We start from the raw sequence: 17,689 nt of genomic DNA on the forward strand, positions 1-17,689 counted from the left end.
ACCTAAACAAATTACACAGAAATCAGTTAAAATATTAATGCACGGCCTTAATTTGTTTGAATTTAAACTATTTTAAATAATTATTACAAAATAATGTCACATTTGACGTTATATTTACGCAGTCACGGAGCACGGTTATTAGACTTTATTACGGTTGCCTTGTCCGACGGTGATGGGGAGACTTATATTTTTGACTTTACGTCACAAGAGTTTACATTCCCATATTTTTAAATGATTTTCGATCACTGAATGTGTGTTAGTGTGTATATATGTGTATTATTTGTAAAATTAATGGAAAAATCCCAATAGTTGGCTGTATACCATAGTTTAAAAAAACCTATACAGAAGTAAAAACTTCAAATTGTATTTTGGTATAAAATAGTTTATTTAAAACTTCTAAAAGTCATCCACATGGATTGCAAAACGTTTTCGTTCTGAACAGAACATCTTCAGTGCATTCCGCAAAGTAGTTGTAACTAGCACACCAATGAAGGTGGTAACTTCAAAATATATGGCTTACATTATACCTTATGATAAAATATTATGACTACAAGTCGATGTTACTAGATTAAAATATGTATGTGCCTAAAGAGCAACATGCTTCCCTGCTCGAAAAAACTAGGTACTTGCCATTTGAATTAGCACAGACCAACTAGTAGTTGGTCTGTGCTAATTCAAATGGCAAGTACCTAGTTTTTTCGAGCAGGGAAGCATGTTGCTCTTTAGGCACATACATATTTTAATCTAGTAACATCGACTTGTAGTCATAATATTTTATCATAAGGTATAATGTAAGCCATATATTTTGAAGTTACCACCTTCATTGGTGTGCTAGTTACAACTACTTTGCGGAATGCACTGAAGATGTTCTGTTCAGAACGAAAACGTTTTGCAATCCATGTGGATGACTTTTAGAAGTTTTAAATAAACTATTTTATACCAAAATACAATTTGAAGTTTTTACTTCTGTATAGGTTTTTTTTGTTTTTTTTTTGTATTATTTGTGTTATTATGAAATAATAAGACAAATAGTACACATTTTATCTTATACCGGGTGGTGAATCGTAAAAAGGGCCATAAGAAACTCAATGTAAAATTCTGAATTGTTGAATTCCTGCTTCCCTAATTAATTTACATCAAAAGTCATGAGAGAATACTTGTAGAGAATTAAAATCTGTATTAAAATCAAAAGTTAAAATTGTTCTACGATTTAAATGAATTCCAAAATTTTGAAAAATATGATACATTTGCCACAATAGGTAGGTATGCGTGTAAAAGTTAGGCCACACGTTACTATTTAACTGACAGTGCTCACACCATTGACTGAATAAAAAAATATTTATTATTAATCCTTTCTCCGCAACTGAGGGTATCTTATCAACTATATTGTTTTTAAACAATAGATGATAAAATAAAAATATTGACAGTTCAAAAATGTGAACATTATTGCATTGTGTGTGGCCTAAGTTTGGACTGAAAACTAAAATGTATTACATTTTTACAAAATTTTGGAATATGTTTAATTACGTAGACCAATTTTAACAGTTGTTTCCAATACAGATTTCAATCCTCTACAAATAGTTTCTAATGTCTTTTGATGTAAAATAATTAGGGAAGCTGGAATTCAACAGTTCAGAATTTTACATTGAGTTAATGCAAAATTTTGACGCATGTCAAAATTCTCAATGTGTTTTAATTGTATTCATTTTTTTCGAATCCTGAGAAAACTAATTAATATTTTTGAAAAATTTAAACTCAGAATGAAAGATTACATTATTACCGAGCGCTGAAAGTTCCTGAAAACTGCTATAATGTTTATTTTAATAAGTTACAGGGCTGGAAATAAAAGAGAAGTGTGACATTTAATTTCAAATATTTCATTCAATAGAATCTGCTTGTTTATTCTAAGGGGCTTTCCGCCCTCGGTAATAATGTAATCTTGCATCCTGCGTTTAAAGTTTTTTAAAATAAGTAGGTACTTGGTTTTCTCAGGATTCGAAAAAAATCATATTACGATTCAAATGACAGTAAACTCTCGTGACGTAATCTCGCCCTTAATGTTCATTGGTTAGTCGATTTAGGCAACCGTAGTAATGTCTAAGAACCGTGGTCACGGAGTTCAACCAAACCTACTTCATTCGACGTATATTGTTGAGGTTGCTAAATCCTTATTGGTTAATTGATAATTATAAAATGTTTATTAAGAATAAAATTGTAAAATAAAATAGTTGTAACGTCCATAATTTAATTTCAATTTTATATAAATATAATAATTGTCTTATAGGTTATATATTTGTCTAAACTTTAACCACGGATGTAAACAGAATATGACGTTACTCAGAATGAGGTAGTCAACTGTGCAGAAAAGAACTTTCCGGCACAGAAACGTCACTTTTCTGCACACTAATGTCAAATATCTTATACTGTGAGAAAATATCAAGTTTGCTAACATAAAACTGTGCAGAAAAGTGCATGTTGAATAATGGTTGTAGAAAATAGTATATTGTGCAACAAGTGCAGAAATGTACTAATTTCTCACGAGTTTGAAAAGTTGCGGTACGAGCGCAAGCGAGTGCCGCAATTCAAACGAGTGAGAAATTACCTTTCTGCACGTGTTTCACACTATACTTTTTCTACAAGCACAGTTTTTCCTAAAAATAAAAATCACAATTTCCAAACGACGATTAATTATAATAGGTACCTATGTGATAAATTTTAAACTGTATTTAATTAATACCTACTAATCAATTTAAATTCCTTATACCTAAATAAATTGCACAGAAATCAGTTAAAAAATTAATGCACTGCCTTAATTTGTTTAAATTTAAACAATTATTACACATTATTGACATTATATTTATGCAGTCACGGATTTACACAAAACCTACTTCATTCGACGTCTCTTGCACAGGTTGCTAAATCCTTATTGGTTATTTGATAATTATCAAATGTTTAATAAGAATAAAATTGTAAAATAAAACAGCTGTAACATCCATAATTTAGTTTCTATGCTATAGTTAAATATAATAATTGTCTTATAGGTTATATATTTGTCTAAAGTTTAACCACGGATGTAAACAGAATATAACGTTACTCAGAATGCGGTAGTCCACGGATGTAAACAGAATATAACGTTACTCAGAATGAGGTAGTCAACTGTGCAGAAAAGAACTTTACGGCACAGAAACGTCACTCTGCGGCACAGAAACGTCACTTTTCTGCACACTAATGTCAAATATCTTATACTGTGAGAAAATATCAAGTTTGCTAACATAAAACCGTGCAGAAAAGTGCACTTTGAATAGTGGTTGTAGAAAAAATCTTTTATCTATGCCCCGTTTTACTAGTGTGTGTTTTCACATGTGCTGTAAAACTAGAACTGTGTGAATACTGTTTGGAGCATATTTTGCATGTGAAAGGTTTTTCACCAGTATGCGCCTTCATGTGTGATTTTAAAAGTTTCCTCAATGAAAATTGTTTGGGGCAAATTTCACAAGAAAATGGCTTTTCACTAGTATGCACTCTTATATGTGATTGTAAAGTAGAACTCTGTGAAAATTTTTTGCTGCATACGTTACAGGTGAAAGGTTTTTCACCAGTGTGCACTCTCATATGTACTTTTACGTATGAACTGTGTGAATACTGTTTCTTGCATATTTCACACGCAAAAGGTCTTTCCCCACTATGCGCTTTTATGTGATGTTTTAAGTTGTAACTATTTGAAAACCGTTTGTTGCATATTTGGCATGTGAAAGGTTTTTCACCAGTATGCACTTTTCTATGTCTAGTTAAATGTGTGTTTGTTGAAAACTGTTTGGAGCAAATGTCACATGTAAATGGTTTTTCTCCAGTATGCACTCTCAAATGTGATTTTAAAGAGGATCTTTTTGTTAATCGTTTGGAGCAAAATTCACATTTAAAAGGATTTTCTTCTGTTTTCACATCTGTAGTGGCAGTAAAGTTTTGGTTCAAACTGTTTCCAGAACAGTTTAGTAGATTACTTGCATATTTTTTGATGTCTTCGCAAGAGACACCTAAAATAATAATTATCTATTAAATCAGTATAATATAACGATAAGAAAATTAATAAAGCATGACCCCTTAAGTCAAATTTGAGTTGGATGGGGAAAGGCTTTTGTTTATGTCATGCAAATTGAAATAGTTTGATATCCCAGTAGTGGGAGCACGCAAAATAGAATTCTATTTTGCTGACGTCACAAAACGAATTTCACAATGTGAAAATCGATGGTTGCTAGGCAACATGACGTCACTAAAATAGAATTCTATTTTGCGTGCTCCCACTACAGGCCCATTTTGATTATTTATTACCAACAAGCTAATTTTTCGTGTGTAACTTCACTTTGGCGAGACGGCCAACTTTTGTCCTTACAACAATAATTTTCTGTTTTCATCACTTGTTTTATTATTCTGTTACTTACCAGTTTACAACGTCTCGGTTCCGCTGATATCACTATTGATTTAGTTTTCTCTGCTGAGATCACCGTCCCACGCAACCAGATGACGTCATATAACGTCAACCAGACGTTACTTTTTGGTTGCTTCAGCGACGTCTTTTATATCACGTTTTTTAAACGTTTTATATACGTTATCTAGTATTGTATATGACCGCCGTGTCTTCGAATTCTTTAATTAATCTTTGTAGGTCATCTTCATTTTCGACTGTTATCATGGCGTCTTCGGCGTAGCATATTATCTTCATTTCCTTTTCTTCATTGTATATCATCTTTTTTTTAACTATCTTTATGATTTCATCCATTATCAGATTAAATATTAATTAAATATTAATAGGCTCAGCGAATCTCCTTGTCTAATTGCAGTTTCATACTTGACAGGTTGCGATAGTTTTCCTTTACATTTTACCATAGGTATGTTGTCTTTATATATATTCTCAATGGTTTTTACTATACAGGGTGTTTCATTAATAATTGTCCATATTGTAACTGGAGAAACGTTAGCACAAAATACGAGGATTTAAAAAACACTTATAATAAAATGTGGTTCCTTATTGAATTACAGGGTGTTTTATCTAAAAATTTAAAAACTATTTTTGCTCAGCATTTTAAAATTGTTCGACGCATCCTTTTCATACTTGGCAAGAAGTATAGGTACTGTACAAACTACTAAATTATGTTAAACAAACGTTTCTGGCTGTTGCCAGAGGCGTACGACGGAGGAAAGTGAATGGTTGACTCTTTCCAAATTCTACGCCACTGGCGAAATTACTATTTTAGTTCAATTTTTGGAGTCTCCAATACTTTCTGTGAAAATAATATATTTTATAATAATAATTTCTTCATTTGTAACGATAAAGTCATTAGTTTTCGAGATCTTTGAAGTTAAAAATGAAACGACACGGTTATTTTGATTAATGTATTGTCACTTCATTTTTAATTTCAAATATCTCGAAAACTAATCATTTTATGTTACGAATGAAGAGTATATTATTTACATAAAAAGAATTGCAAAATCAAAAAATTACACTAAAATAGCAATTTCGTCAGTGGCGTAGAATTTGGGACGGGTCAACCATCCACTATCCCCTGTCGTACGCCTCTGGTAGAAGCTAGAAACGTTTATTTATCTTAATTTAGTAGGGTGTACAGTACCTACACTTTCTGCTAAGTATGATAATGATATGCCAAATAGTTTTAAAGTACTGGGTACAAATAATTTTTAAATTTTAATCATATGAATCATATCATAAATTAATCAAAATAACTGTGCCGTTTCATATTTAACTTCAAATATCTCGAAAAGTAATGACTTTATCGTTACCAATGAAGAGTATATTATTCACGTAGAAAGTTTTGGAGAGTCTAAAAATGGCACTAAAATAGTAATTCCTCCAGTGGCGTAGAATTTGAGAAGGGCCAAATATTCACCATCCCCTGTCGTACTCCTCTGGTAGTAGCTATAAACGTTTGTTTATCACAATTTAGTAGGGTGTCTAGTAGTTGCACTTTCTGCCAAAAATGAAAAGGATACGTCGAATAGTTTTAAAATGCTGAGCAAAAATAATTTTTAAATTTTTAGATAAAACACCCTGTAACTCAGTAAGGAACCGCATTTAATTTAAGTGTTTTAGGTTAAATCTTCGTATTTTGTGCTAAGGATTCTCCAATTACTATATGGACAATTATTAATGAAACACCCTGTATACATCCAGTGATATTCCCTTTTCATCTAATAAATGTGTCGCGTCCCAAATTCTCACTCTATCAAACGCTTTCTTCAAATCCACCGGGACCATATATAATATGCTGGTTTGTTGTATTCCAGCGACTTTTATTTGTCTTGTTACAAAAACTGCATCTGTGCATGATCTTCCTGTCCGAAATCCTTGCTGTTCCTCTTGCAGAGTTATTCGTTCGTTTATTTTTGTCGCTATAATTCTTGTTGTCAATTTGAGTGCTGTATTTAAAAGAGTGATGGAAACGGAATACTTGACAATAAAAATGTCCGGCTACAGAAAAATGGAAGGAGAAATACAAAAACAAGTGAACATCGCGATCAGAGCAGCAGGATATCTTGCCAAATCGCCAAATGGAATAAGATCATTGGGACAACCGAGGAAAAGATGGTCAGACACACTGGCGGCTAAAGAGGGGGGGGGGCTTGGGGCTAAAATTTTTTGTTTTTGTTAGAAAAAGTAACCTAGGCTTAATGTTTCCAAATCTGGTCAACGACATTAATACTTTAGATAGAGAGTTTAGAGAATTAAAATATTCAAACTCTGATTTCTCCTTATATGAAAATGAACTATTTATAATGGGAAATAAGCCACAATTTTATCAACAAAAGACTTTATTAACGTTTCGAAGCCCCGGCTTCGAAACGTTAATAAAATCTTTTTTTGATAAAATTGTGGCTTATTTTCCATTATAAATAGTTGATTATAAAAATGCCACACGGAAATAGCTTCAGAACATTATGAAAATGAATTTTGGAAGAAAGTGTGTAACTCCAAAAAAGGTGACACTAGTTTTGTCTTTCCAGAGCTTACAAATTTTATATATTATTTACATTAACAACACACAGCAATGCAAGTATGGAAAGAATTTGAAATTGAAAACTGAGCAATGTGAAAACAACGATGCTATTGAAGCTGTTGGACTTTTGAACACTATAACAAAAGGAAACTTTGTAGTTAACCTCTTTGTCTTCCATGAAGTGTTAACTCTTACTCGTATTTTAAGCCAACAACTGCAGCACTGTGAAGTTACTCTGGAAGAAGCTTTACATGTAATTAAAGCTACAATTAAATCTTTAAAAGGAAAAAGAAGTGAATCAGAATTTTCAAAAATCTGGACAAAAATAACAGATTTTGCTGAAAAGCATGACATCTCTTTGGTGAATGTTTGGAATTTAAAAAGAAAAAGAGAAATGAGTGAGATTCTTTTGAGAGACAGCGCCATAATGTCAACCGTCGGAGCAGTGGAGGAAATCAATCAGGGAGAAGGTCAAGACGGAGTGGCAAGATTTTGGAGAACTCATGTTTACTGGAGGGTTCTTGATGCTATTATTGAACGTTTGAATGAAAGATTCAATGAAGAATCACTAAAGTTAGCTGAAGCTGTTGATGGACTGTTCGATTTGAGTTTTGAAAAATCGATAGCCTTTTTTTAACATTATGATGGGACACTCAGCGTAGACACTACTTTACTTGAAGCAGAAATGGCAGTAGCTAATAATTTACTTAAATCTAGATTAACGTCACAACCACAAAAGAATTTGATAGGAAATAAAAAGGAGAAAAAGGTCATTCGTGTCAGAGTAAAGTTCGAAGAGTTGAGGGAAATAGTTAAGCAAGGAACCTTTCCTAGTTTATTTCAGACAATTAAACTAGCTGCTTCTATTGCCATTAGCTCAGCCTCGTACGAAAGAAGATTCTCTGCTATGAGGAGGATCAAGAACTGGCTGAGAACTGCAATGCTGCAAGAGAGATTCTCAAACTTATCTTTGTTGTACATAGAGAAGACAATACTAAGAGAACAGATTTAAACCCACAAAATTGTAGAAAGGTTCGCAATGAAGAAAGTATTTGATATAGACACTTTAGTTTATACTTTGACATAATAATAGTTAATATTTTTAATTTAAAATAGTGCAGCCGATATGTGAAACAATTGTGCATTTAATGATAGAAGTATATAATTTGGACCACATATACTGGACGTATAAAGGTTCAAATTTAGATGGGAGGCCACCTCAGATTTTGCCTTTTACAAAAATGGCGGAGATTCAAAATGGCGACTATACATATGTTACTAATAGCACGATAACTTTTGAACGAGACTTCAGATTTCAACCAAATTTGGTATATAGGTTCTTTTTTGATGTATAAGATCGAGGTCTTGAACTGAAAGAATCGGTTTACCAGAAGTTGTGTTTTTCCTGGTTTTTATGTAAAAATATGCTGTTTTTTTTTCAATTCTTTTACCCTATATGTATTAATTTTTCAAAAAGTTAATACCGCCATTGAAAAGAGCGTAAAAATATTTTTTAGGAAATATTTGTAAGTTTTTAGTTATGTTAATTACCATTTAATAAATGCAAAACGTATCTTCACATGTACCTATATGCGGCAGATTCGTGCAAATATTATAAGAATTATTGTGCATTTAATGGTAGAAGCATATAATTTGGACCACATATACTACACATATAGAGGTTCAAATTTAGATACGAGGCCATCTCAGTTTGTGTTCCTTTTACAAAAATGGCGGGCATTCAAAATGGCGACTATACATATGTGACTAATAGCACGATAACTTTTGAACGAGACGTCAGATTTGAACCAAATTTGGTATATAGGTTGCTTTTTGGTGAATAATATCGAGGTCTGAAACCGGAAGAATCGGTTTAAAAGAATTTGTGTTTTTACTGTTTTTTTTTATGTAAAAATATGTTGTTTTTTTTTCAATTCTTTCACCCTGTATATATAAATTTTTCAAAAAGGTAATAAAGCCATTGAAAAGGGTGTAAATATGTTTTGCCGTTTGCGCAACTCGCATATACAAGACATAGATATTTATCGTTTAATGTTTTCCAAATCATCTACATTTGGCTCATAATGCAAATAGTCCACGATGAATGCTTGTCCCCGTTAGGTAAATTATTCCGATTGGTTTTTTGCACAAACTTACTCAAAAACAGGTCCTTTAAACAAATTCACAAGGTGCCGCTGTACCGCGGTCGGAAAATTGTTTAAATAATTTTTTAAACGAATTCAAAAAATCAATTTTTTCACTTCGGACAAATCTGTTTTAGATTCTCTGGATCAACCTGATCAAAAAAGGTCTCTTGTGATCTTGCTCTAAAATTGACTGTTGTTGAGTTACACGCGATTTAAAATTTGAAAAACACGAAAATGGCCATTTTCAAGGCTTAATAACTCGATTAAAAATTATTATTAGGAAAGTCAGAAAGTGACCAAATCAAAGTTTAAAGCCCCCCTACAAGAGCCTGAAGAAATTTTTGTCATTATTTTATTACTAACTATTAATTTTAATAATTAAAAATGAGCGCTAAGCACGTATTAAGGCGATCGTCCGCGAGAGAGATGTACAATTCATTGGACGTTTTAAAAAAATATCGATAATACAAGTATCGATCGAAGTCAAAAATACGTTTTAAAAAAATAAAAAAGGAATTTTGAGGTTATGTGTACACTTGACCTACGGGTCTATAAAAAATAGATATGTTTTGTAGAAGCCTAATAAAATTTTTAAATTAATTGCAACTTAACTAAATAAAAAAAATAGAAGAATTGACGTTTTTGTGGAGGCAGGGTGAGGGGGTGGTGGGCTAAAAATGCGATGAGTCTTATTTTTTAATCACATATAAAGTAAAAAAAGGAAAAAAAATATTTAGGCTGTATCGATCTCAAAAAATATCATTAAGAGGATCGGTACGTATTTTCCGCTGCAATGCTATTCAAATGGGGATTCATTTTTTTTCGAATCCTGAGAAAACTAATAAGTATTTTTGAAAAATTTAAACGCAGAATGAAAGATTACGTTATTAGCGAGGGCCGAAAGTCCCTGAGAACTTCTATAATGTTTATTTTAATAAGTTACAGGGGTGAAAAACTAAGAGAAAATTTAGTGTGATTTTTAATTTCAAATATATCATTCAAAATAACCTTTTTATTTATTCTAAGGGACTTTCGGCCCTCGGTAATAATTTAGTCTTTCATTCTGCGTTTAAATTTTTCAAAAATATTTATTGGTTTTTTCAGGATTCGAAAAAAATGAACACAATACCGTTGTAATATTTTCCAAATCTATCTTTGTCTTACAACGCACTCAGCCGAATATAATATTGTCAGCATATATTGTCAGTCAGACACTGACAATCAGTGACAATTTTAAATATTTCACATTGCATCGGGAATATGTTGAGTTATTGATTAAATATTATTGATATATGGTGTATTTGATAAATAATTGATTTAAGACGTGAACTTAATAAAAAGTTATTTATTGTGTAGTATTTGTGGAAGATCTAGGCAGAGAATTCATCAGGATAATATATTCTGTGATCCAAGTATTTTGTTGTTAAAGATGTTCAAAATTGTAAGCGTTCCATAACAATATATTATTAAAAAATCACTTTAACACTTTTCCTCTTTTCTCGATTGAGTATTAGTCTTTGTTGTACAAATAAATTATTACAATCACTGAATACATAGTTAGTGAAAAAATTATCACATTTATTAATTGAATTAATAATTTGCAATTATAAAAATAACAGTTATCCAAGAACATTCAAAACCCATCTCTTTCAATTAATGATGACATTTTCAAGTAGAATGACATTCTAGTAATGTTTACATATCCATACCAGTGTGAATTTTACTACACGTAATTTGCCGTGTAAAGACAGAAAAAGTAGGGATACACTTAAAATATTTGCGAATTATGTACCCATAGCCTTAAGCCGGCAAAAACCCTTATATAACTTAAAAAAAAACATGGTTTTTGTGGGGTTTAATCGTGTTTTGCCCAATTTTTGATAGTCCTTAAATACTCAGTTATTTCAAATTATACATAATCTATTAACAAAACCTTGAGTTGATCTATGTTGCAGTCTATAAAATGGAGAAAATCCCAAAAAACCCCCTAAAAAACAGTTTTCCGGATTTTTCAAGATGGCGCAGGTGACGGAAAAATCTAAAAAAAATCATAGAGATAGCTTTTGATAAAATACACGAAATGCAAAAAAAAATTGGACCTGCAGCCCCCTCCAAGAAAAAGTTATAAGCTTTAAAAAAGTTAAAACAAATTTTGAGGTTATGTACACTCGACCTACGGGTCCATAAAAAATGGACATGTTTTGTAAAAGTCTTAGATACATGAATGGATTTTTTGAAATTTTTAAATCAATTGCAACCCAACTAAAAAAAATTAAATCTAAAAATCTACCTTTTTGGCTGTGGGGGGAGGGGTAAGGGGGTGGCGAGCTAAAAATCCGCGTTATCTCATTTTTTTAATTGCATAGAACGTAAAAAAATTAAAAAAAATTGAATTCTGGGAGTGAGGGCATTTTGCCTATCTTAACGGGGGGTACCCTTTAACTGCAACTACGGATGTGAAAACTGAAGAAAATCGTTTTAAATGTGAATTTTGCTCCAAACAATTAACGTTCTTCTTTAAAAAGACATTTGAGAGCGCACACCGGAGAAAAACCATTTAGATGTGAAATTTGCTCCAAACAGTTTTCATCTAACTCGCATTTAGCTAGACATAGAAAAGTGCATACTGGTGAAAAACCTTTCACATGCACAATATGTACCAAACAGTTTTCAAAGAGTGACAACTTAAAACGTCACATGATAACGCACACCGGGGAAAGACCGTTTGAGTGTGAAATTTGCAGCAAACAATATTCAGAGAGTGCAGTTTGAAAAGACATACGAGCGTGGATACTGGTGAAAAACCTACGTGCAAAATATGCGTCAAACGTTTTTCGAGAAAGTCAAATTTAAAAATATAATAATCCTTGCAATATTGCTTTTAAAATTATAAATGTCCTTACACAAAATCAAGGATTTACACACTACATAGTACTTACTGCGTTTCTTCAGGTTCTTAACCAGTCCTATATGGAAATATGGTGTGAAATATACTAGGAGCATTGATTACAATCACGGGTACCCAACACATTACCATTTTGTAAAAATTAAACATCTTACAAGCAATATATTCCAATTATAAAAACCAAAACAAACACCACGTGTGAATTTTTGCTTTGTTTGGAAACTCTTCCAGAGTAGCCAACATTGATTTGACGTCACGACTATCGCGGTCCATTAAAAAATTAATTACTTACTAATAAGTAGGGGTACTAATTATTATTATGTATTTTAAATGAGAAAATTATTAAACACTTTATGTTATAATGTAAAAGCTGTAGGTACTTACTGAAATTAACGATTAAAAGTGACTTGATATCTATTTTAATATGAAAGTATTGGATTATTTTAACAACTAATGCAAACATTCTCCGCGAATTAATCAGTTTTAATTTATTTCCAAGTAGATGATGAATATAGAACTTTTCAACGCTCAAGAAGCGTATACAGGGTGTAACAAAAATACAGGTCATAAATTAAACCACATATTCTGGGACCAAAAATAGTTCGATTGAACCTAACTTACCTTAGTACAAATGTACACACAAAAAAAGTTACAGCCCTTTGAAGTTACAAAATAAAAATCGATTGTTTCCAATATATCGAAAACTATTTGAGGTTTCTTATTGAAAACGGGCATGTGGCATTCTTATGGCAGGAATATCTCAAAAAAAAGTTATAGTGAAATTTGTGCAACCCATAAAAATTTTATGGGGGTTTTGTTCCCTTAAACCCCCAAACTTTTGTGTACGTTTCAATTAAATGATCATTGTGACACCATTGGTTAAACACAATGTTTTTAAAACTTTTTTGCCTCTTAGTAGTTTTTCGAAAAGCTAGTTTTTATCGAGATATTCTGAATATTTGTCAAATCCACCACATATTTGCATACTGTTAAGTACGATTATGCATAGGCGTAACCAGGATGTTCCTAAAGGGGGGGGGTTACAACTACCTGAAAGGGGGGGTCACAACTACTGGAAGGTCTCTGAGGGCTATGGTGTTAAGCGTATAGAGCTCAAGGCTCAAAGTACATCCCAATGGGTGGGGTTATAACCCCCAAAACGCCCCCTGATTACGCCTATGCGATTATGAGACCAGGTTATAATAAATATGCGTTTATTTATAAATTATTGCAATTTGAGGTATATTTTGAACCATATTAAAAATGAATCCACATCTCGATAAAAGGTGCCTTATCGGAAAAATACTAAGAGACAAAAAAGTTTTAAAAATAATGTGTTTAACTAATAGGACCGCAATAATAGTTTCATCGGAACGTACACACACATTTGGGGGGTTTAAAGGCACAAAACCCCAATAAAATTGTTATGTAAACATATTAAAAAAGAAGGCACATCTCGATTAAAACTGGTTAAGAAAAAATACTGAGGCAAAAAAGATTTAAAAACATTGCGTTTAACTAATGGTACCACAATAATAATTTGATTGTAACGTACATAAAAGTTTGGGGGGGTTTAAAGGAATAAAACCCCCATAAATTTTTTATGGGGTACACAAATTTCACTATAATTTCTTTTTAAAATGTTCATGGCATAAGAATGCCACATGTTTATTTTCATTAAAAAATCTCTAACAGTTTTCGATATATCGTAAAAATCGATTTTCGTTTTGTAACTTTAAAGGGCTATAACTTTTTTTGTGTGCATATTTGTACTAAGGTAAGTTAGGTTCAATCGAACTATTTTTATTCCTAGAATATGTGATTTAATTTATGACCTGTATTTTTGTTACACCCTGTATATTTAATCCATGTATGTTTGGTTATATACATATTTGCACTTTCAATGTTTGTAAATACATTATCAATAAAATATGCTTTACGCTGAATTTGAAGAATTTACTGTGTCACCTAAAATGCGTGTGACCCCCAGTTCTCCTTACCTTGCGGTTATGTTGTAATTATGTAATCAAAACAATATCGTATTAAATGAGCCCATCAGAATCAAAACCTGCTAAATCCTAAATTTTTCGTTTTTCCTTTTTTTACACAGTTTCAAAGTTCAAGTATCTATTAATCTACAGGCATACGTTTTCGGCTCAAAACCTTCTAAATCCTCTTCAAGATACCACTGAAATGTTAACGTAGAATGAAACCCTGATATGTCCATAGTTTTATGAACATTAAAATACTTATTTTTCTTGTATATTTTCTTATCAAAATGGTTCAATACCTACTTTTAGTGCATTAATTGCGCCTAAAATCAGTTGAAAATGAGCCATATGACGGCCAAGAATCAAAATCTGCTAAATCCAAACTACAAGTACAAATGTCTGAAGATGTAAGGGGCCTGCAGAAAAATGACCCTATAAGAGTCAACTTTGATTAAGAAATGCCGGATACTTTTTGAGAAATTTACATTTTTAATGTTTTTTTAGTCTCCTGAAAAATTTCAAAAAATGGATCTAGCAGAACTTTTAATCTTGGGCAAAATTAAATTTTCCTAAAATACATCAAAAAAGCCCCTGGATTTGACCTAATCTTTGGCAAGATTCTAAAAGAAGTCTTGGATAAGTGCATAAAACTAATGACCTTTATATTTATTGCAATCCTGCGCCTAAACTACTTCCCTAGTTCATGGAAAGTGGCACAAATCCTAATGATCCTTAAACCCGGAAAAAGACCGGAAAATGCATCTTCATACCGGCCTATAAGCCTTTTGCCTATGATTAGTAAAGTCTTTGAAAAAATGTAAGTAAAAAGGTTAAAAACGATAATAGACAAACATAAAATAATTCCGGAACATCAATTCGGTTTCCGAGACAAACACGGAACCATAGAACAAGTGAATAGGCTTGTCAACCAAATAAACAAGGATTTTAACGCCAAAAGATAATGTTCTGCTGCTTTCCTTGACATATCTCAGGCTTTTGACAAGGTATGGCACATAGGACTACAAATAAAATTAAAGAAGCTCCTACCCTATCCTCACTTCCAGCTCTTAAAATCCTACATAGAAAATAGACACTTCCTGGTGAAGCATGGTACCGAGCACACTAAGATATATCCTATTCACTCAGGCATCCCACAAGGCAGCGTTCTCGGCCCAATTCTATATCTTTTATACACAGCGGACATTCCAACATCTAGTACAACTACTGTTGCAACGTATGCAGATGACACTGCTATCCTGGCATCCCACACAGATCCATCAACAGCATCAAGAAATCTTCAATCAAACCTTAATAGAATTCAGCAATGGATGAAAGTATGGCGCATCAAATCTAATGGAACTAAGTCAATACATGTACATTCACACTACGTAGAGAAACATGCCCCCCTGTATATATTGATAATTGTTTAATTCCTCAATCCTAGGACGCTAATTATCTTGGCATGCACTTGGATCGACGTCCAACTTGGAAAAAACATATTTTTAACAAACGAAAACAGCTTGGACTTAAATTGAGAAATATGTATTGGCTCATTGGACGCAATTCAAAACTATCTTTGGATAACAAAATTTTACTCTACAAGCCCATCCTCAAGCCCATTTGGACTTATGGGATTCAGCTATGGGGCACTGCTAGCGTCTTCAACTCCAATACAAACATCTTACAGAGATTCCAAAACAAGGTGCTGCGTGCCATAGTCAATGCGCCATACTATGTATCCAACGAGGTGATTCAACACGACATCCCCCTAGAATCCGTGAAAGAAGCCATACAACGTTTTAGTGCTAAATACTGCGAACGAGTGCTAGTGCATCCTAATGCGTTTGCTCGACAACTAAATGTGCGGGACATTTTTGAAGTGCGTAGACTAAAAAGGCAATTGCCGTCCGACTTGTCCAACTGAACATAATAAGTGTATTCAAACTAATAAAATTTTAATTTTAGAATTGTAAAGAGGTTACTCACTGGAGTAACTCTCTACATGCCTGTATTTTTTACCATAACAAATGCTTAATGCCCAATGGGCAGATTGTTGTACTCGATGGAGTTAATAAAAAAAAATTATCAATAAAATATGCTTTACGCTGAATTGGAAGAATTTACTGTGTCACCTAAAGTGCGTGTGACCCAGTTCTCCTTACCTTGCGGTTATGTTGTAATTATGTAATCAAAACAATATCGTATTAAATGAGCCCATCAGAATCAAAACCTGCTAAATCCTAAATTTTTCGTTTTTCCTTTTTTTACACAGTTTCAAAGTTCAACTATCTATTAATCTACAGGCATACGTTTTCGGCTAAAAACATTCTAAATCCTCTTCAAAATACCACTGAAATGTTAACGTAGAATCAAACCCTGATATGTCCACAGTTTTATGAACATTAAAATACTTATTTTTCTTGTATATTTTGTATGTTTTCTTATCAAAATGGTTCAATACCTACTTTTAGTGCATTAATTGCGCCTAAAAGCAGTTGAAAATGAGCCATATGACGGCCTAGAATCAAAATCTGCTAAATCCAAACTAAAAGTACAAATTTTTGAAGATGTAAGGGGCCTGCAGAAAAATGACTATACCAAATTAGTGTGCCATTTTATGATATTTATTGATTCAACTTTGATTAAGAAATGCCGGATACTTTTTTGGGAAATTTACATTTTTAATAAACTCTAACATGAAGTAAAAACCACTTCTATGTAATTGGTATATTTATTAAAATTTAAAAAATCCCAATTGATTGAATAAAATGTGTCCAATTCAGAACGTTTTCAGACCTATCGGTCCATCATCAGTGAATTTGAATACTTGCTAAATAGCCCCAGAACCAAACAATGGTTGAATTTCGATCTACATTATTTAAAAGTAATATTAAACAGGCTAAACGCCGATGTTACAAGATATAACGGCCGGAAACATGGTGAGTTTCCTGGTAGGGTTTCACCATGTTCCCGGACGTTATATCTTGTAACATCGGCGTTTAGCCTGTTTAATATTACTTTTAAATAATGTAGATCGAATTATAAATTCAACCATTGTTTGGTTCTGGGGCTATTTAGCAAGTATTCAAATTCACTGATGATGGACCGATAGATCTGAAAACGTTCTGAATTGGACACATTTTATTCAATCCATTGGGATTTTTTAAATTTTAATAAATATACCAATTACATAGAAGTGGTTTTTTACTTCATGTTAGAGTTTTGTAACTATATGGTATACAGCCAACCTAGGGAACTTCCCTTTTAGTTTACATTTTTAATGTTTTTTAGTGTCCTGAAAAATTTCAAAAAATTGATCTAGCAGGTTTTGATTCTATAGGCCTCAAATATAGAACTTTTAATCTTTTTAAAGAAAGAATTTTCAGAAGCTTTTGAATATTGAGTTAAATCCCGTTACAATGTCATGCAAATTGAAATTAGTCTGATATCCCAGGCCCCTTTTGATCATTTATTACTAACAAGCTAATTTTTCGTTTGTAGCTTCATTTTGACGAGACGCCCAACTTTTGACCTTGCAACAATTTTTGTTTGTGGTAGCTAACAGGGGTATACTCCGACCAGAATAGGAATAGACGAGAGCCGCGCGCAAATCGGAGAAGGGATACAGAATTCCTT

General features: G+C 32.4%; 1 protein-coding gene across 3 annotated transcripts in view; it reads right to left on the reverse strand.

The window, feature by feature from the left end:
- Nucleotides 1–17,689, reverse strand: part of LOC114328042 (gastrula zinc finger protein XlCGF8.2DB-like) — a 124,304-nt gene that overhangs the window by 19,284 nt on the left and 87,331 nt on the right. The window contains exon 3 of one of the 3 annotated variants that reach the window (XR_007700932.1): nucleotides 2,603–4,034. The exons of 1 other annotated variant lie outside the window; for it this stretch is intronic. Coding sequence is in view for 1 of the 2 variants with exons in the window: in XM_050662255.1 (XP_050518212.1) it covers nucleotides 3,325–4,034 (710 nt within the window). In the remaining variant the exon portion in view is untranslated. Of the gene's footprint in view, nucleotides 1–837; nucleotides 4,035–17,689 lie in introns of those variants that run through there. One more of the 3 variants, XM_050662255.1, reaches the window with a different exon arrangement.

This window comes from Diabrotica virgifera, chromosome 9 (genome assembly GCF_917563875.1).
Source record: "Diabrotica virgifera virgifera chromosome 9, PGI_DIABVI_V3a".
NCBI lineage: Eukaryota > Metazoa > Arthropoda > Insecta > Coleoptera > Chrysomelidae > Diabrotica > Diabrotica virgifera.